A 21,523-nucleotide genomic window follows, 5' to 3' on the forward strand; every position below is an offset into this window, starting at 1 on the left:
CCCTGGCCGTATTTGGGCAATGTAGGAACACCCTGATAGCTTGAAACTTCTTGATGGTCAACAAGGGATAAAGGCAATCTGCTTTCACTCTATACGTGGCTTATCTGTGACATGAAAAGTAGGCTTAGGGGAGTTCCCTTTGAGCTATTATCGTAAACTGCCAGTAAATCCAACAGTCACTTCAAATGAATAAGTAATCGGCAGCTGTAAATAATAAATGGTGTGTAATATTTTTCTTGAACAATGATGGGACACGTGTGCCTTCACTCTTTCCAACAGTACTGCAACGGGATGATAAATAATGCAGACACGTTTACAACATTAAACATGCTTGGATGTCAGGTGACTATGTGTCAGGTGACTAATGTGTAATAAATGTGCTATTGTATTGTAATGAAAGAAATACACTGTACTGTATAATGAAGTCACTTTATTTACATGTGTGATGGTCTTGATGGCTCTTAATTGACACCTGTTGCTTTCTGACTTGTAAGGTCTTACGAAACTGATGCAGCACATTATCATTCATCATGTTGATGATTCTCATAGCCACAGTCTTTTCTGGATGGAACTGTCCAATAAAAGCCTGCAGATCATTCCACTTAGCCAATATTGCCTTGATGCTCACACTTGATGCTGCAGCCATCTTCTCCTCCTCGCCCTCAGATGAGAAATCCTGAATGGCTTGCTTCTGCTTGTCCTCTTGAAGGCAAATCAAATACTCTGTTTTGAGGAGCTCATTATGGTCAGCAACAAGATCCTCGATGTCATCTGCATCCACTTCGAGTCCCATGTTCTGTCTAATAGAAACAATGTCGTCCAAAACAACAGAGTCATGAGGATCAAATCCTTCAAAGTCACTCTCAAATATGCATGCGGGCCACAAATTCTTCCATGCTGCTTTCAAGGATCGTTAGCAGATCGTTGAAAGGTAACATCATGCCAAACCTTTTCTATCAGCTGAACACAATGATACACATTGAAATGGTCCTTCCAATCCCAAAGGGATAGTTCGGTGTCATTAGTCACGTGAAAGCATCGAGTAAATAAAGCCTTTGTGTAAAGCTTTGTTGTGAAGTATGTTAGAAATGGTGGACTAAGCAAACTGCTAAATCAGTCAAACGCACACCTCGTTCGTGTTTCTCAATGATCTCCTTCTCCTCGACTGCAATTTTGTTTTGTGTCTTCTTCGGCTGAACATGAGCCTGTGGTGGGGTCTTTTTCGGTCCTATAACAGCAAAAGTATTGTTGAAGACGATCGACATATGCATTCAGATAAAGTGTGTGGAAAAGTAGGCCGGCTGGGGCACTGTTCGGTCGTGTGCTTTGGTGTTCTTCCGCCGAAGATTACTCCGCCAGCCATGGTGGGGCGGCACTCCATGTGTATCCCAAAAAGTAGTACTTATGCCAAGGTTTAATTTTCATAAATTAACGCTCGTAAACCGAAAATTTCCTCAGGCAAGGTGTTCGTAAACCGAGGCCCCACTGTATTTGTATTTTGTACTTATTTCTTTCGTTTCCTCTTCCTTTCATAACTTTGTGAAATAAAAGTAAATGTCTCCACTGCGAGACGAATAAAGGCTAATCCAATCTAATTGAAATTAGTTTTCCATTCACCAACAATGTATGTTTTGAAAATATGTGAGGAAATCGCAGTCACCGAAGAAGACCCATGCACACGAGGAGAACATGCAGACTCCACACAAAAAAAGCATTCCGAGGCTGACGTGCTAACCAGTTGACTCAGCCCCCATTTAACATATTGTAATGCCCCTCGGCGTGACAAAGGATGCACACAGTCACTGCCACAGCTGGTCAGGCTTTTATTAAGCAAACGTAGCAGTTAGCACACACATAGAGGAGTTGATGGTGGCCACAAGTCACGGCCATGCTCAGCCCATACAAATAACAAGCACCGAACGTTACACTGCCCTCCCCTTTAAGAAATCCTCGCCCCGGGGGTTCAACAAAAAAGTCCTGCAGCTGTAGCCGTTGTGACCTTTGTCTGTCGTCGACCTCACTCTGAGTCAATTCTGCCTTGCGCTGGCTGACTCGGACACGACTGGTGGAAGATGGTTCCCCAGCCTTGAAGTTCCGCCTCTTGCTCCGCACGTCATAATTTCGCTTTCGAAACGCACCGGCTTTCTCCAGCTGGTTCTGTGCGAACGCAGGACCTGCCTCCTGCCGATGGTTCCATATGCGTGCATCCTCCAGCCCCGACTGGTCCTCTGAGCTGCCAGGAGATCTTCCAAACGCCAGAAGTGGTGAATGTGATTGGGCTTGAGGTCTTTTGTAGGCCGCACACTCGTTACAGTGCCATCAGTAATCCTCTACGTCCTGTCGATGCTGCCCTCAATAGAACCCTTGGTGAAGCCGTCGGAGTGTCGTTGTGCGGCCAAGGTGTCCAAAACGCGTGCCCCCATGACATGCTCTGAGCACTGTCTCTCTAAAAGCTCTTGGTACTACCACCTGCCATCTTTATTCCCCACTGACAGTTTCTTTCCAGGCGTGCTGGAGCACGGCATCCTTGATGCGCAGCACAGAAAACTTGCTCCATAGGTCTTGGGAAGCAACGGAGAGTGCCATAACGCATTTCCAGGGTGGTCTCCTGCCACTCTAGACCCACTGCCGAACAGGTTTGAGGTCATGGTCCTCTTCTTGCTTTGCAGCCCACTCTGCAGTGTCCACAGCCTCTAAGGTGCAGCATGTCGGCCCTGCAGCAGCCAAGCCCGAAGTACGCCACACATTTTGTGGCTTTTAAGAAGTCCCGTCTTGGCCGTTTCACCGGTCACTGTCCTCAGTTTTGTATGGGTCGATATTAAGACGGTTCCCGCTGGAACATCGTCAAGCCTAACGATCGTGACTGAAGACCCAGTGTCCACCAGGGCTGTGCAGGAAGCCACTCTGCATGCGGACATGACTGGGGTCCCCCAGGTCTGTCCAACCCACCATTATCGCATTGCATGCGGCTTGCAGTTCTCGGCTTACCACTGGAGGGGTCCACGTTGCCCGGGCTACAGAGACCCTTTGCCCTTTCATCTTTGGACAGTCCCGCAGCAGATGACCTGGCTGTCCACACCCCCAGCAGACAGCAGGGCGTGCATGTCGGCCACTCCCTTCCTCCTGCCGTGCTGATGCGGGTGTTTATTGCACACACCAGTTCTTCCCCCCCATGCTGGCCTGCGCTCCTTACCATTCGACAACGATGTCACCAACGATGTCTGTAGCACTCCCTTGACTGTGATCTCCCTCTCCGTCGCAAGACCCTTCCAGCACCGCTTGGAGGGCAAGTTGGACATGCAGGCGCAGTTCATCCCGTCTGAGTGCTTGGAAGAACTGGTGATGTATCAGTTCCTCTTGAATGTCCTTTGGCATCCAACCATATCAAAGTCAAAGTCAGCTTTATTGTCAAATATGCTAATATGCAGGACATACAGCACAGATGAAATTACTGTCCTCTCGGACCCAGCATGCAAGGCACTTATAATGACTTTAACAAACATAATAAACATGTAAACGCCAATATGCATGTCGACCCAGGCTCTCGATCTCATGGGCAAGACAATGTAGTGGCTCACCGGGATGTCGATCACGCTGCTTGAATTCGCAGGGCAAGAAGTCTTTCAAATTGAACTCCCCAAAGCGCCTGTGCAAAGCGCCCACCAGCGCACTGTAATCGAGTCTTTCAACTGGGCTCAGCAGCAGCAGACAGGATGTAGCCTCGTCCGTCAGTGAAAGCGCGAACTGCACCGCTTTCACCTTGTCCGACCAGTTTGATGCGTCAGCAGCCAACTCAAACTGTACTCTATAAGCCTCCCTACTTCTTTTCTCGGAGAACTTTGGTGCTTTTATGGAGGGCCTAGCGAGCCCAAAGGCCATTAGTGTTTACTTCGCTTCTAGTCGCAGCACATGCCGCAACGTCATGGCGTACCGCCATTTTGTCGGGATGGCCAGCATAAAGACGACCATACTCATTGCCACTTGATTCGAGCATCTCAATTCCAAATGGCACGGCTACCTCCTTTACCTTCTGATGAATATCGAAGTTGCCGAACATCTTTCACCAAAAGTGGGACATGCGACGGGTGAATCCAGAGCTTCTGAAACCAATGTAACGCCCCTCGCTGTGATGAAGGATGCGCACTGTGTCTTTGTGTGTGTCATATTTTTTGTTTGTTAGTTTTTTTTGTTCTTTTGACTTCAACACGGCGCCGCGAGAGTGGCTGCCTTTCCAGAAGCTCATGTATTTTGTTTGTTTTGTTTTTCTACTTTCATTCCTTTCATCACTTTGCTGCTGTGAAATGTAAATTTTTCCATTGTGAGACTAATAAAGGCAAGTCCATCCACCCATCCACCCTTTTACCCATATACTCATACACCGGCACAGCTGGTCAGGCTTTAATTAGCACACATTTTGCTCGTCTCTTTCATCTGGGTTGTCCCTTCACTTTATGACACCACCCTTTCTATATGACGTCACCCTCTATCAAGTCGCCGAGCCCATGGAATAACAAGCACCGAACGATCCAGTTTTATTTTCTTTTACAGTTAATTTGGGGGGGGGGTTATTTTAAGAATAACAATAGCGCGTTTTCATTTTAAAACTGTACACGGTGTACTTGAATTAACAAATGCGTTGATCAAATGCATTTCTGAACGTTTATCCAAATACTAGTATAACAATATTTTTTTCCTACAAAATAAGTTTTATTACTTTTTTAAACGAACCCAAAAAACGCCGGCGGGTGAAAACCATTTGTAACCTCGCAAACAAACAGGGGTTTAAAGTGAAAAATAAATCGTAAATAAGGGAGACACTGCGAGACTAATAAAGGCAAATCCAATCCAATGTTTGTCTTCTTTACCGTGTTCTTTAATGACGTCATTGAAGAGCGTCCAAATAAATCCAAAATGACGACCGCTGCTGTGTTTTTTTTGGCAAACTGTTAAATAATTTAATTTAACTGCATGTATGTATGTATGTATGTATAACCATATATTTCTGTAATGTCTTGAAACAACCTCAAGAACAAAAAACGATTCCGTTTGCACCCAGCGTGTGGTCACGTGATCAGCAGACCTCCTACCCGGAAGTGGCACCAAAGCAAACAGACGAGCCTCCGGTCGACAACTCAAGCACGGTGGCGAGGTAATTATGACCATTTGTCTTGACAGTATTTCCGACGGACTTGTTGCAATTCAGAGCGCGTGCAGATACCGGTAAGGGTAATTGGGGGTGGGGGTCGTCACGTGGGTATCTGCCCCACCCCCCATCGTAAAAGCCGGCGCTCCCCGCCTCATGTGCAAACGACGACACGGTGGTGTCAACCTGCGGCAGAGCGACCTGTGGCCCTTCGCTTGGACGACTGCGGGCAACTGGGGCAAGGGGAAGGGGACTGGCTCGGGGACTGCCTCGGACGTCGTTCTTGGATTGGAGTCATTCTCTTTCAGTGTTTTTTTTTTCCTGCGGGTGAGTGACGTCCGTTACACGCGCGCTTCGCTTCTGCGACTTGAGGCCGTTTCCGTTTGCGTCGCCGTTGACGTTGTGGAGGCAACCAGGATCCTTCTTTGAAAAGGCAGCCGCTAGGTTGACGAGGGGACACCTCTTCCCACCATTGAATATCCCCCACTATCAGCCCCTCCCCCTTCCGTCCGGAACCTCCATTGGATCGATTTGTAAGCGTGTGTATATGCCGGCGCGCAAAATACTGGCTGCTAACATTCTGCTGAGTGTAGATAACGCAGACAACAAACTCTTTTATTTTTTCAGCTCTTGTGGATGTTGTGCCCCCCGGAAGCCAATTTTTAAAATGTCTATTTTACTCATCGATTTATTTACTCTTAATATCAATGTCGATAATGAGATATCGTTCAATAAGTGAGTTGAGGAGTTTCGCTCCACTGGGTGTCAAACTCATTTTTTGCTGCGGGCCACATTGTAGTTATGGTTTCCTTTTGGCGGTCGTTATGAATTTGGTGAAGCCATTAGAATGTTTCATCCCCTCCACATATTACATCGAGAATGCACAACAAATGAATGAATAGCTAGTTTTCAAATTTGAAGGAAAAAAATAATGCCTGTTACTGTGCTTTACGTGGGACAATTAGAAATTTTGGTTCGCAAGCATCATGACACTTGACATGCATGATTTGTTTTTGCGGACCGAACAAAATGATATGGTGGGCCAGATTTGGCCCCCGGGCCTTGACTTTGACACCATGATTTAGAGTAAATAGGTGCCAGATCCGATGAACCTTATTTCAGTGGTTTGGGGAGCTTCATATTAACCAATCAAGTGTTATGTTTTCATCTTGTGGTTTGTTCATGTGATGGTACAATGTTTCTGTGAGTTGCATCTAGCGAGTTCTGACAAATGTGCCAGGTAACCATGTTGAATTGAATGGAGGAGATTTGTTTTGCCACCTTCATCATCTAAAACTAAATTGTGCTGAGCTTCATTCAGACAAAAGTAGTGTTTAGTACTACTCTGCAACAAAAAAAATAAAGTTGGTATTTATTTGGTGGCCTTGTTTCTCACCGGATCTGTGTCATGCCATTTTCGTTGTAATTGAATAGCCTGATTTTAATGTGCCGCAGCCGTCAACTGGACTGGATCGAGCCGCAACCGTTGGAGGGGAACCGACATGACGCACGTTAACCGCAACCTGACCCAACTGTGAATCCGAAGCCCGCTTTTGTCCCGAAATGGAGAAAGTGGAACCGGAGAGCGAGGCCGAGCCGCCCATGCACAGTGTGCACGCCTCCAACCGGACTCGGCCGTCCTCTTACCGGGCCCTGCGCAGCGCCGTGTCCAGCCTGGCCCGCTTGGACGACTTCAGTTGCGAGAAGATCGGCGCCGGGTTCTTTTCAGAGGTGTTCAAGGTCAGTTCCTTCAGCGCGATCCATGGCAACCAGAACTTTGCTCGGAAGTTCCCCCGTGTAAATTGCAGGACCAATTCGAGTACCCAAAGCTAGCCGCGGCTAAACCGCAATCTCATAAAGAGCAAGCCCGACAGAAAACGGATGGATGACTTAATAAGCAATTGCCCTATGACGGATGCGTCATGAGACAAATTACAGCGACCCGCTCCCCTCAAGCGGTGTCCATTTTTGAATCGCAAAATGAGCAGGCAAATGTCAGCGCCTTAACCGGCTCCTGAAACAGCGCGGGTGTCGGTGTTTCTAATCTTGTAGCCTTTTCTCCATGGCGTGTTTTTGGGAAGGACTCTTGAGTTTCCGGGTCTATCGTATTGACACGAATGAGCGCCGACATGTAGGCTTGATCTGTTGCAAGGCTGCTCCCTTGCCTGAAGCTAAACATTTTCGTGGCTCCATATCCGAATGGGCACGCTCACTCTGGCGCGTTGGGGCGAAATATTGGCCGAATGCATCTTTGCCAGGGGGGGATCTAGATTAGGAATGCACTCATACTTTCCCTACAGATATTTGTACGCCTGTACTTGACAAGCATGTACAGATTTAAATGGAAAAGCTTCAGAGGTTGACCCTTGGGGTACCCCACAGTTGATAGCCATTTTGTTCTGAGCCATGGTGAACAATTTTAGTATAGCAAGCCCCTTTCTCTGAAAATAATAATTCGACGGGGATCAGAGATTCTCACCTGGCGTCGTAAACTATAATGTGGTCAAATGTGTGGCGTGTGTTTTTTTAATGTATGTGGGAGTATGGGCTGTTTTGTCAATGTGTCATTGCCGCGGGTCACGTCGTGTTTCTGAGTGTGGGAACTCCCATGCCTCCCATGAAGAAGTGTGTGCTGCAAAATGGACTTCTTATTGGCTGGGATACAAATTGGCCGGCTGACGCATCAGGTGTGAAATTAAACGGCTCTAATGTGTGAGAGAATGTGTGTGAGAGAGAAAATGAGAATGTGGTGGAGTGTGTCTTTCAAGACAAATGAGTGAATAATAATAATAAATTACATTTTAAGCGCCTTTTAAAGGACAACCGACGTCTCCGGACAAGTTGTGCCCATAATTTGTAAAATGGCTTCAAATGACTTCTACTAAGAGCATTTTACAAAGATTCCACCGCATATAGCTATGTTCTACGTTTTAAGACTTGCGCTGAATATTCCGGAAGTCTTGTTTTTGAGTGACGATTCCTGTCACGTCACGGAAGGAACGCCCCTGACCGAGAAAGGACACACTGTTGCAGTCCTTTCATCACCAAAATGCATTTTGCGGTACTTTGTTTGGTCTGAAAATTTTGTGTTGATTCGTGTTGATGGCGAAAGTAGAAGTAAAACACATAAATAATGCGATGGTGAATCCTTGTGTGTTGCACTGAGCAACTATTTGATATTCACTGACAAAAATTCCCAGGAGACAAATAAGCCCATTTCCATGCCTCTTCTGCCTTTTTTGGGTGCTACATTTCCCCCCCAGATGCCTCAAAATGACACGGAATAAATTATTTAATCGATTGCAAACATGTATGCTTTCCTCTTCAGAACTATTTGAATCATATTCATAACTGGATGAGTAACAAGAAAGCATATTCTACGAATCTGGAGCCATTGTTTTGATACTCGAGCAAGGCAAGACGTCTTGCCGTGACACCACGAACGAGGGGGCGGGACCTTCTGAAACTTTTCGACACTAAGTCATTTTTATTGGTGTTTTGCATTTGACTCAAAATATCATCCTGCGTGTTTTGGGTATTTTAGATGCTATAAAACGTTTTTCTGATGTCAGTTAGGAAACAAAAAAGTAGTGTTGGTTGTCTTTTAAAGCTCTCAAGGACACTTTACAGTCACAGACAAGCATAGCTACTATAATAAATAAAATACAATCACAAATAGAATGCAATAAATAAAATACAATTATCAATAGAAACAAGAGAGAGAGCTACACAGAAAATGCAATTTTAAATAGGTGGGTTTTGAGATGGGACTTGAAGGTGGGAAGAGAATCGATGTTACGAATGTTGGGAGGAAGTGAGTTTGGGGGCAGAGCAGCTGAAGGCTCTGTCACCCATCGTGCTGAGACGGGCTGGGGGGCACACAGAGGCGGAGGGAGGAAGAGGATCTGAGGGAACGAGAGGGAATAGAAATTTGAAGAAGGTCAGATAGGTATGGGGGGCAAGGTTATGGATAGCTTTAAATGAATAAAGAAGAATTTTAAAGTTGATTCTATATTTGACCGGGAGCCAGTGGAGCTCTTGGAGGACGCGGGGGTGATGTGGTGAAAGGATGAGGTTCTGGTGACGATCCGGGCAGAAGAATTCTGGACGAGTTGAAGTTTGTGGAGAACCTTCTGAGGGACACCAAAGAGAAGTGAATTGCAATAGTCAATCCGGAAGGTGACAAGACTATGAACGAGGATAGCAGTGGGGTGTGGGCTGAGTGACAGGCGAAGACGATTGAAGACCAATCGCTCTTTTGTCAGCGACACGAGCGCGTCGGCAGATGCTAGCTTCAGTGCGCTAAAACGGTTGTCCAACCAGAAGCGTCCGTTCTGTGGTGTCCAGGTGCAGCATCGCGTGTCCGGCCAGGTGATGGCGCTCAAGATGAACATCCTGGCCAGTAACCGGGCCAACATGCTCAGGGAGGTCCAGCTAATGAACAGACTGTCGCACCCCAACATCCTCAGGTAGCCCCAATAAATTGGCAATTTTTTGTTTTGCATGTTGGTGTAATCACACCCTCCTCCCTGCAGGTTCATCGGCGTGTGTGTCCATGAGGGCCAACTTCACGCGCTGACCGAGGTAAGCCGTGAATAGTTGGCTATTGGAAGCCGTTTGGTTTTGCGGGGCATGGCGCGGTTTTCACGCTCGCTTGCGCCCGTCCAGTACATCAACGGCGGCAACCTGGAGCAGCTGTTGGACAGCGACGTGCACCTGCCCTGGAGCGCGCGGCTCGCCTTGGCGCTGGACATCGCACGGGGCCTGCGCTACCTGCACGCCAAGGGCATCTTCCACCGAGACCTCACCTCCAAGGTGACGCCCGACGCGTGCACGAGTTCCAAAAAAAAAGAATTGACATAAATCGCGTTTTAAAACGTGTTTGTTTTTATCCACGTGTGCTTGTGCAGAATTGTCTCGTGCGCTGGGAAAGTGGCGTATGCTCCGCCGTGGTGGCAGACTTTGGTTTAGCGGAGAAAATACCGGATTACAGGTGTGTGACGACAGCGGCCAATATGACCAGATGTGCTGCTCGCCATACCATCTTGATCACAGGTGTCAAAGCCAAGGCCCGGGGACCAAATCTGGCTCGCCACATCATTTTATTCGGCCCACAAAAGCGAATCAAACTTTCACGATGCTTGCTAAAGTCCCAAGCAAAATTTCAAATTGTCCCATGTAAACCACAACAACAATCATTATTCTAGACTTCTAATTTTAAAACTAGTTATTCAGTAATTTGTCGTGCACTCTAGATGTGGAGGGGATGAAACATTTTCATGGCTTCCCCAAATTCATAATGGCCCTCAAGAGGAAATCGTAACTACATTGTGGCCCCCAGCAAAAAAAAAAAATGACTTTGACACCCCTGGTGTATATAGACCACCAAATCACAAAGTTATTACACAAAGTTACAAATCACACTTTTGGTGCTGAAAAAGGTGCAGTGTAAGTGTGATGGATTTATCTGTGTCAGCATAAGTCACATGACTTTCAGCCAATCCCAGATACAGATGTTGAGCAGCAAAATAGCTCCATTGATATTCACAAAATTATATATACAGTGAGACCTCAACTTACGAACTTAATTGGTTCCCAGACAGAATGTGTAAGGCGAAAAGTGTGTATCTCAAAAAGAAAATTCCCATAGGAAACCATTAAAATGGGAATAATCCGTTCCCGGGTTTCCATAAAATATACTTTTCAACTAAATAAGCCTTAAAACTACACACAACATACCTTATTCTATGTATAATAAATGTGCTATTGTATTGCAATGAAAGAAATACACTGCATTGTATCATAAAGTCACTTTCTTTACATTTGTGATGGTCATTTATGGCTTGATGGAATGGCGTTGGAGGTCGAAGGTCAAAGGGAATTGCATGAGGACTGTAATTAAAGAAATAAACTGTGCTGTAAAATAAAGTTTTATTTACCTTTTTGATGGTCGTTGATGGCTTATGGAAGGAGAGTCACCTTCCATAAGGACTGTTGGTGCTGTTCAGTCGTGTGCTTTCGCCAAAGATCACTCCGCCAGCCGTGGTGGGTGGGTATTATGAAAATAGTGCTTATTATACGGTTTAATTTTCATAAATTTGACGTTTGTAAGACGAAAAGTTTGTAAGTTAAGGTGTTTGTAAGTTGAGGTCTCACTGTACAACCATTTTTTTAGAGCCACAAAAATATTGTTTTTTTTTACGGCAAATGAGGTCATTGGATTAGCCTTTATTAGTCCCACAGTGAAGAAATTTAAATTTCACAGCAGCAAAGTGATCACAGGAAAGGAAATAAAGAAGTACAAAAACCAAATACAGTGAGACCTCAACTTACAAACACCTCAACTTACAAACTTTTTGTCTTACAAACATCAAATTTATGAAAATTAAACCTTATAATAAGCACTATTTTCATAATACACACCCACCATGGCTGGCGGAGTGATCTTCGGCGGAAGCACACGACCGAACAGCACCAGAGGTTAAGTTACCAACAGTCCTTATGGAAGGTGACTCTCCTTCCATAAGTCATCAACGACCAACAAAAAGGTAAATACAACTTTATTTTACAGCAGTTTATTTCTTTAATTACAGTCCTCATGTAATGCGCCTCTTTCCAAACAGCAATTCCCTTTGACCTTCGACCTCCAATGCCATTCCATCAAGCCATAAACTTAATTCAAGTGACTTTATGATACAATGCAGTGTATTTCTTTCATTACAATACAGTAGCACATTTATTATACATAGAATAAGGTATGTTGTGTGTAGTTTTAAGGTTTATTTAGTTGAAAAGTATATTTTACGGAAACCCGGGAACTGATTATTCCCATTTTAATGGTTTCCTATGGGAAATTGTTTTTTGAGTTACACACTTTTCACCTTACACACTCTGTCTGGGAACCAATTAAGTTCGTAAGTTGAGGTCTCACTGTAGAGGACTTGCGGTAACGGCAACCACTCTCGCAGCGCCATCTTGAAGTCAAAACAACAACAAAAATAAATAACTAATGTGACACAACACAAAAGACACAGACAGTTATTCATTTTTAAGCACTTTCTGCACCCTCTTTGTTGTATGAAGCAGTCCGTGATGAAAGAGGAGAGGATCAAAGCCTCCTTTTCATCAGTGGATCAGGGACATCATGGCGAAATGTGCACGTCTGCTACAAGCTAAATGTTGAAAGCAAACACAAAGCTGGAGTATCCATTGATGAAAAGAGGTTGTCTCACATCTCCTGTCCAACATAAATCCGCTTTCATTCCTAGCCACGACAATTCCATATACGCATCGGCGCTCTGCGCTGACGCTCCTTTCTTCTCATGGCGGGCTCCTCAAGTCATGCATCCATCCATCCATCCATCCGCAGACTGTCCAACAGCACAGACCTTTCCACTGAACAAAGTGGGTCTGTGAAAATTCTGTCCATCACAGTTGCAAAAAAGCACAATCGACCCCAGAGCTGTCCTGCGATGACTGTCAAATGGCACAGACATTCCTCCCAATCAAAAACTGTGCTGGCATATTCGTGCCGCCGAAAAGGCGCAACCGCTCAGCAGTCTCCTCCTTGATGAATGTCTTGGCCAAAATCGTGTTTGCTATCTATTAGCTGTCTAACTGGCTTGCTACCGAGTTATCTATTAGCTAGCTAGCTAACTTCATCTATTTGAGTTATTCCCGGTTGAACGGAGTCACTGTTGCTGGCTACCTATCTAGCTATCTATTAGTTGTCTAACTAGCTAGCTACCTAGCTATCTATTAGGTAGCTAGCTAACGTGATCTGTTTGAGTTATTCCCGGTTGAGTGAACGCTGACACGTGTGGCTGCCGCTGCTCACCCACAGAAAAACTGACCCTGTGACTGTAAAGTGACCTTGAGATTTTTTAAAGGAGCTTATAAATGAAATGTATTATAATAAATATACTAATTGTTTCAATTAATACATTGCTCCTTTTCTAATCAAATCACGGACATTTATTTATATATTTATTGATTTATGACCTCCTCAAATTCGCTTATTACCTCAAGTACAACACAATTATGCAAGTGTTAGGTTTGCACGTCCTTTTGCCCACTGCTTGCCCAACCTTCTGCGTCAATAAAAGCACATTCCTTCACCGCCTTCTTATCGGGACCCAGCGGCCGAATCTGAGCGGGCAGGTGAGGCGCCTCTCCGAGTGCCTCCATCGGCGCCCTTTGCGCAAATCAGGAAGTGCGGGCGGTCAGTGTTTGAGCTGCCGTCTTCCGTCTTGTTTTTTTTATTGCGCGCTGGCATTTACCGGGCCATATTTTGTTGACACGATGAATGGGTGCATTGGATGGAATCAATGGCTTGCATGTTTAACTCCAAATAAGGTCAAACAATTGTCGCCGGCCTCTTGTGACTCTTTACTGAGCTTGTTGACACTTTTTGTGACTCCTTTCCTTCCGCCTCGTAACTCACGGTAGCTTTCATATATAGCACAGAAAGGAAGTTGTCGCAGCACTTCCATTTCCCCACCCCACATTTTTACCGTGTCGCTGCGAATGATAGTCTCTGAATGCCCTCAATGTTGTTCCCAAAAAACACGTGTCCGAGTCAAGACCCGGACAGCAGCATATTACTGCAGCAGCAGCTGCAGTAATATGGTTTATTTTTCGCAGATGTCTGTAGTTACTGTTATACTGTATTTTCTTTTCCTGGAAAATGAAGTACAATGAAGGCACGCGTTAGTTCCGCACGGCCCAGAGCGGTTCCTTCCCCTATTTTTTCCCAGCTAACAGTTGCGCAATACTCACATAAACACTCACCACATAAACAAAAAAATGTTGGTCATGCCGAGCTTCATTTTTGATTTCCTCTTTTTTATATTTATTTTTTTCATGCAGTGGAGAAGTACATCAGGAACCTTTGGCTGTGGTGGGCTCCCCCTACTGGATGGCTCCAGAAGTGCTCCGTGGTGAACTCTACAATGAGAAGGTTCGTGAGGACATATCACAGACCACTGGTGTCAAAGTCAAGGCCCAGGGGCCAAATCTGCCCTGCCACATCACTCTATTCGCCCCGCGAAAGCAAATCAAGCATGTCAAGTTCCATCGTGCTTGCTAAAGTCTGAACCAAATTTTCAATTTGCCCCATGTCAACCACAACAACAATCATTCTTCGAGACTTCGAATTTGAAAACAAGATAGAGGGGATGAAACATTCTAATGGCTTCCCCAAATTCATAACGGCCGTCGAGAGGAAACCGTAACCACAATGTGGCCCGTGGCAAAAAAATGACTTTGACACCCCTGACATAGACAGATAGATAAACGGTACATTAAAAAAAATGCTTTGTTGCTCTCCGCAGGTGGACGTGTTTGCATATGGCATCATTCTCTGTGAACTGATTGCCAGGATACAGGCGGACCCTGATATCTTACCACGCACCGAGGTACACTCGTGTCAAAGTTGACTCTTGACAGTCGCCTCTTTGTATTATTTATTTATTTTTGTCGCCTGCCATTCGCTGAAAAATGTTCTGCTTTTTTAATAATAATAATCATAATCATAATAATACATTTAATTTCTAAGTGCCTTACAAAACTCTCAAGGACACTTTAGTCACAGGATGAGAACATTTTTTTTTTTTGTGTGCGGGTGAGCAGCTGCAGCCATTCGCGCCAGTGTTCACTCTACCCGGAAGTAACACAGCAGCAAAGTTATGCAAGGAAGAGGAAAAGAAAGAAAGAATTAGAAAAACAAAATACAGGAGCTATGTAAAGTGTGTGTGGGTGCGTGCGTGAATAGCGCTTGACTAGTTGGTGCAAATGTTCCAAAGAAAGTAGTCATTGTTGTGAAGGAAGTGTGTTCGAGTACATCACATCTTGTTAGTGGAAATGATGCGGTCTGGACCAAATGTTACAATTTTTCAAAATAAAATCACCATATAAATGTGACATTTTTTTTGGCCTTTCTAGCGTTGTCACATTATGAGCATATATTTGGATACCAGGATGACCTGTTTAGTCTCTGATTGAAGTGAAAGGATTTCCATCTATTAATGTCTTTGATTTTTTTTTTGTATTTGTGCAGGACTTTGGTCTACATGTGGAGGCCTTCATGCAGATGGTTGGCGACTGTCCCGCCCACTTTTTGAATCTGGCCGTCGTCTGCTGTAATGTACGAAAAGACTCGCTGCGACAAACCTGAAACCGAATCCGCTCTGACTCTGGTTTTGTCCCCTTCCCCAGATGAGCCCCGAGCTGCGTCCGTCTTTCTCCCAGATTGCCGCCGACCTGGAGCGGACGGACGATGCGCCATCCGCCGATTGTTCCGGGGCCGCCGGCGCTCCCCAGCCGGACGCCGCCCACCTCTCCCGCAGCAAGTCAGACATGCTGCGCCCGACGGGCGAGGCGTCGCCTCCCGTGCGGGTCAATCCCTTCTCTCGTCGCCAAGACCTCAAAGGCGGGAAGATCAAGCTGTACGACACCCCCAGCAAGTCCGTCATCTCACTGACTTTCGCTTTGCCGCCCCCGCCCGACTCCCGGCCGGGCGAGCCGAGCTTTGGGCGCCGGCGGCGCTGCCACTCGCTGCCGTGCCCGCCGATGGCCCACCCGCCGTCACCGCCGTGCGACTGCGAGATCCACGGCGGGGACGACTCGGGCCTCCCCCCCTCTCTGGACCCCCTCTGCCCGGACCAAGAGAAGGGCGAGACGGTGCCCATGGACTGCGCCAGCTCGCCGGATACCCTGGACGGCTCGCCGTGGTGTTCTTACTCCAAAACGCCCTCTCCCCCCGCCTGCAGCTCCACCCCCTCCCAGACCTTTGCCAACGGGTGGCCGCGTTTGGACAACAGCAAAGTGGTCCTGAGCGGACCTCTGGTCTGGAGCGGCGGGATCAACAACAACGCCGTCCGCTCGCCCCCCCGCGAGGCTGATGCCCAGTCCTTGGAGCGGGATGAGGTGGTCTGGTGTCCGGCGTGCTGCCTGGCCGGCTTGCGCTTCCCTTCGGCGTGCCTCCGCGCGCCCCACCGGAACGCCTATAAGAATCTCAACCGGGAGGGCGCCGCCTCGCATGGGCTGCTGTGTCCCAAAAGCCCGCCGCCATCGCCCACTGTGGCCGCCGCGTCGCGCAAATAAATGGCGCCTGGGTGAAATCCACAGTGGGGATTTGCACCCCTTTTAACGCAGCAATATCACGTCGAGGTTCGCAAACGGTGTCAGGGGAATTTTCCTGTACATTTCTAGGGAGATTTGGTCAATTGCAATTTCAAAATTGAAAACTTTCAATGTTTTTTTTTTTTTTTTTTTTGTTGGGATGAACTTCCTGGTTCATTCCATTGATTCCCATGGGAGGTTTTCAACATTCAACCCTTCAAATGTGATCCCTGCTAAGTAATCCACCAAAAAAATGATAGCGCCATAGCCAAGGGTGTTTGTATAAATTGCCTACATATGTCACAAGCTAGCGGCAAAGCACTCCGTTTGTCTTAATGAAACTCCCCTTGTCACCAAAATGGTTTCGCCTGGGCTCTGATCTTCGCTTGGACTTGGCTTGCCTGCCACCCTCTGCTGGGCTGAGGGTGCCCCAAAGCGCTTTCTTCCAACTCCCAACTCCCAACCCCGCCCCCTCCTACTGATGCATTCCACAAGCAGCCAGTCCAGCATGAAAAGTCGTCGTGTGACGCAAAAACCACCGATTTCAACGAGGAATGTTAAGCAGAGTAGTATTATTGTTGCAGCAATCCTGTTTTGGGGATGTTCGGTACTGTTAAGTCTTAAGTTGCGACTGTGCGTGTGAGAGAGGGAGAGTGTGTGTGTGTGTGTGTGTGTTGTGAAAATTTGTTTTTGTTGCCCTCCATTCTGTATTGGCACTTGTTTGCCACTTGAAGCACTTCAACTGAATTCTTGGTGTTATTTAACCTTTCAAGGGAATGAACGGTCCGAGACCTGCTTACAAGCTGTTTGTATTCTTATTTAATAATAATTAAATAAAAAGTTGATATTGAATTAAATAAAAATTATCTATAAAATGCAGTTTTGTGTGTTTGGTGCATTGTCATTTTTATTTATTTGGAAATGAGCTTGGTGTAACCTATGCCAGGGGTAGGCAAACTTTTTGACTCTCGGGCCGCATTGGGTTCTAAAATTTGACAGAGGCGCCAGGCCAGGAGCATTTGAAGGGAGTGTTTGGGCCGGAAATACTAAACCTAAAGCATTAAAGGACAACCGACGCCTGCGGACAAGTTATGTCCATAATTTGTAAAATCACTTCAAATGACTTCGACTGAGCGTATTTTAATAAGATTCCACCGCATATAGCTATAGTTTACGGTTTAAGACTCGCGCTGAATATTCAGGAAGTCTTGTTTTCGAGTTGATGACGATGCCCTGAGTGACGTCACGGAGGGAACACTCCTGACTAAGAAAGCGACACACAATGCATTTTGGGTACTTTGTTTGGTCTGAAAACTTCCTGTTGATCTGTGTTGATGGTGATATTAGAAGGAAAACACATAAATAATGCGAATCGTTGTGTGTTGCACCAAGACAAATATTTGATACTAGTTGACACAAATTCCCAGCAGACAAATCAGCCCATTTCCAATGGAGCTTGGGTGCCATCTTCTGCATTTTCTGGGACGCTACATTTTTGTCCAGATGCCTCAAAATGACACGGAAGGACTTCTTTAATTGATTGCAAACATTTATGATTTCCTCTTCAGAACTATTTGAATCATATTCATAACTGGACGAGTAACAAGAAAGCATCTTCTCCGAATCTGAAGCCATTGTTTTGATTCTCGAGCAAGGCAAGACGTCGTGGCGTGAAGGTCACGAACAAGGGGGTGGGACCTTCTGAAACTGGCCATTTCCGGATTCATTTTGAAGTCATTTTTATTGGTGTTTTTCATTTAACTAAAAATATCAGCCTGCCTGTTTGGGTATTTTAGATGCTATAAAACGTTTTTCTGATGTCAGTGGGAAACAAAAAAAAATGGTGCCGGTTGTCCTTTAAATGTAGTGTGTACAAACCTCATAGCACAGTAAGTACACGACAACCCAATTTATTAACTGTCTTTCAAATGTGAAAAATATTCCTGATAAGTTAATACATTTGTCTCAAGGAATATGCAAGATATGGCGTTTACAGACTATTTCGCAGATACTTGGAGGAGGAAATGGAAATAGATTAAAATAACATATGCACTGTGATTTATCAAGACTGTGTCTGTTTTTAATAAGTTTCAATCAAAGGTGCAAAGTTAAAGAAATCAACATTTATTGAAAAATGGAATCACTTTCAACATTCAAAATATATTATTACACAACGAAATATTCAAGCTCAATAATACCTACTTGTGTTAAATTCTGCACAATCATGGATGGATTGTCCTGACCACGCGCTCTACAAACTCACCACGGACGCCCTCGCCTTCACGCATAAACAATACACGTGTACCGTCGCCGAGCACACACACATAGGCTACCTGCAGTCAAAATTTGCATACTCGGCACAGCAGCCAATCAGAAGCCTGCTTCTTTCTTCCGGACTTTGGCAAGCGTTCTAAGGTCGTGCATTTGCATATCATTTTCCAAAATAGATGCACAGACCCCAGCCCAGAAGAAAGATTCAAAAGAAGCTAACAACTTATGTGACGCTACAAAACGTAAATTTACATTAAACCGTGACTGTAAACTGTACGTGAGACTTATGAAAGGGGCTTAGTCGCTTGTAGCAAGCAATGCAAACGTTGTGGTGGGGGCTGGAGGTCAGGGTGGTCTATTTGATACTAGTTGACACAAATTCTCAGCAGACAAATCAGCCCATTTCCAATGGAGCTTGGGCGCCATCTTCTGCATTTCTGGGTGCTACATTGCTGTCACTGACGGCTCAAATTGATATGGGAGGACTCCTTTAATCAATTGCAAACATTTATTCTTTCCTCTTCAGAACTATTTGAATCATATACTGGATGAGTAACAAGAAAGCATCTTCTCCGAATCTGAAGCCATTGTTTTGATTCTCGAGCAAGGCCCGACGTCTTGGCGTGACGTCACGAACAAGGGGGTGGGACCTTCTGAAACTGGCCATTTCCGGATTCATTTTGAAGTCATTTTTATTGACGTTTTTCATCTGACTAAAAATATCATCCTGCGCGTTTTGGGTATTTTAGATGCTATAAAACGTTTCTCTGATGTCAGTAGGAAACCAAAAAAATGGTGCCGGTTGTCCTTTAAATGTAGTGTGTACAAACCTCATAGCACAGTAAGAACACTACAACCCAATTTATTAACTGTCTTTCAAATGTGAAAAATATCCCTGATCAATGAATAAATTTGTCTCGAGGAATATGCAAGATATGGCATTTACAGACTATTTCGCAGATACTGGGAGGAGGAAATGGAAATAGATTAAAATAACATACGCACTGTGATTTATCAAGATTGCGTCTGTTTTTAATAAGTTTTCATTGAAGGGGCAAAGTTAAAGAAATCAACATTTATTGAAAAATGGAATCACTTTCAACATTCAAAACATATTATTACACAACGAAATATTCAAGCTCAATAATACCTACTTGTGTTAAATTCCGCACAATCATGGATGGATTGTCCTGACCGCTGGCTCTACAAACTCGCCACGGACGCCCTCGCCTTCACGCGCAAACAGTACACGTGTACCGTCGCCAAGCACACAGACATAGACTACCTGCAGTTGAAATGTGCATACTCGGCACGGCAGCCAATCAGAAGCCTGCTTCTTTCTTCCGGACTTTCGCAAGCGTTCTAAGGCGTGCATTTGCATATCATTTTCCAAAATAGATGCACAGAACCTCAGCCCAGAAGAAAGATTCAAAAGAAGCTAACAACATGTGTGACGCTACAAAACGTAAATTTACATTAAACCGTGACTTACGTCTGTGTAAGCTCTCAGTTGTACAGGAGTGGTCCATCGATGAGAAGGTTTCTTCAGCCGTCATCTGTACAATTTTGAAGGTTTCGGACGTTTCGCCTCCTGTCCAAGAGGCTTCGTCAGCGAACCGTGACTGTAAAGTGTACGTGAGACTTATGAAAGGGGCTTAGTGGCTTGTAGCAAGCAATGCAAACGTTGCATTGTGCACCATGATGACAAATAACTACTGCAGCAAAATTTACTGTAGATTTGTCGTACATTATACTCTTTCATAACTGCCACAGTTTCAGTGCAAATCAAACAGACACACTTCCCCTTGAATTCTTTGAAGAAATCTTCACTCTCCCACCGCATCTGAAAATTTCTGCACTCACTTTCTACCTTTCGCTTCTTTGGTTCTGCCATGTTTAGTAATGGGTAAATCTTTTCTGGGATTGGCCTTTTTGGTGGAGAAACTGCCTTGATCAACAGTAGCTCCCCTGGTGTTAAAACTTAGAAGTGCGGGCAAAATTTGAAGTGCGGGCCATATTCCATTCTGTTTATAAAATTTCTTGCAGGCCAATTAAAAATGGACTGCGGGCCACAGTTGGCCCGCGGGCCGTAGTTTGGACACCACTGACCTATGCCATGGAGCAAAGTTTTTTATCAAAATGGGAACAGACAGTGAATCAGGGTATCAAAGTGAGTTTTATTTTCAAAATGTTACAATAGCAGAGCAAACTGAAGTGTTTTCAAATTATTCCGTCTCAACCTCCATTAAATGCAATGTAATCGTAAAGCAAATGAAATTTGTGGTTCCTGTCGCGTTCTGTCTTGCCACATCCAATATGGCCGTGATGTCAACGTGCGATATGTTGCGGGGAAGTAAGATTGAGCCAAGAGTCTTTGTTTGACAACGGGCTTTTGGCCACAAAGCGGCGCCAGCCCTCGGCGGGCTTTGCCGATTTAGGACTTCCGGGTTGCCAGCTGCAGTATGGACTTATTGTAAAATAAAATAATAATGGTCATTATTTGTGTTATTTGTTTAGTATTTTTATTTTAACAATAAATATAATAATTATTATAACTATTATTTCGTGTCTCGAGGAGTCACTTAAATTTCACTGTTGGTGCTTCTGCTTATATCCACCAAGAGGCGACATTATACGCTAAAATGTGTTCAAATCAACAACCTCTGCTGCAACTGTTTTGTGCTTGCAATGCCCTTTATTGACGATTTTTAAGGCAAAGAAAACTGGAAACTCACTGAAGCAAACATGAAAAAAAAACATTAAAATACGTCACAGGTAACATGGAGTTTTAAAAAAATACGTCACAGGTCAGCGTGTATGGATATATACACACAATTACACTCGTGTATGTGTGCGTGTGACGAGAGGGAGAGAGAGAGAGATTAAAGGCATTTTTTTTGAAACAACAGAGAACGAAGGATGGATGAAGGAAGAATACAATATAGCATACAGTTCAATTGTTTAGATCAACTCAGTGCCATAATTTTT

General features: G+C 45.0%; 1 protein-coding gene and 1 long non-coding RNA gene across 3 annotated transcripts; one reads left to right on the forward strand and one right to left on the reverse strand.

Moving 5' to 3' along the window:
* Positions 1-363: 363 nt before the first annotated feature.
* On the reverse strand, positions 364-5,225 carry LOC148902345 (uncharacterized). The gene is made up of 3 exons (XR_016114290.1): positions 5,088-5,225; positions 1,130-1,228; positions 364-800 (listed from the first exon to the last, which is right to left on the reverse strand). It is a non-coding gene; the product is annotated as an uncharacterized LOC148902345 (long non-coding RNA).
* tesk1b (testis associated actin remodelling kinase 1b) lies at positions 5,071-17,154 on the forward strand. Of its 2 annotated transcripts, none has more exons than XM_088990810.1 (10): positions 5,071-5,149; positions 6,599-6,883; positions 9,491-9,612; positions 9,679-9,727; positions 9,812-9,958; positions 10,054-10,136; positions 14,012-14,102; positions 14,476-14,559; positions 15,201-15,287; positions 15,359-17,154. In XM_088990810.1, exons 2-10 carry the CDS (start codon positions 6,707-6,709, stop codon positions 16,244-16,246), a joined length of 1,728 nt encoding a protein of 575 aa, XP_088846936.1. In that variant the 5' UTR covers positions 5,071-5,149; positions 6,599-6,706; the 3' UTR covers positions 16,247-17,154. The 2 variants fall into 2 exon arrangements, with proteins under 2 accessions (XP_088846936.1, XP_088846937.1); XM_088990811.1 differs by lacking the exon at positions 5,071-5,149 and adding an exon at positions 5,201-5,470.
* The last annotated feature ends 4,369 nt before the right edge of the window (positions 17,155-21,523 follow it).

The sequence above is a fragment of the Hippocampus bargibanti genome, linkage group LG02, assembly GCF_051943395.1.
Source record: "Hippocampus bargibanti isolate YZ-2025 linkage group LG02, ASM5194339v1, whole genome shotgun sequence".
In the NCBI taxonomy this organism is placed as follows: Eukaryota; Metazoa; Chordata; class Actinopteri; order Syngnathiformes; family Syngnathidae; genus Hippocampus; species Hippocampus bargibanti.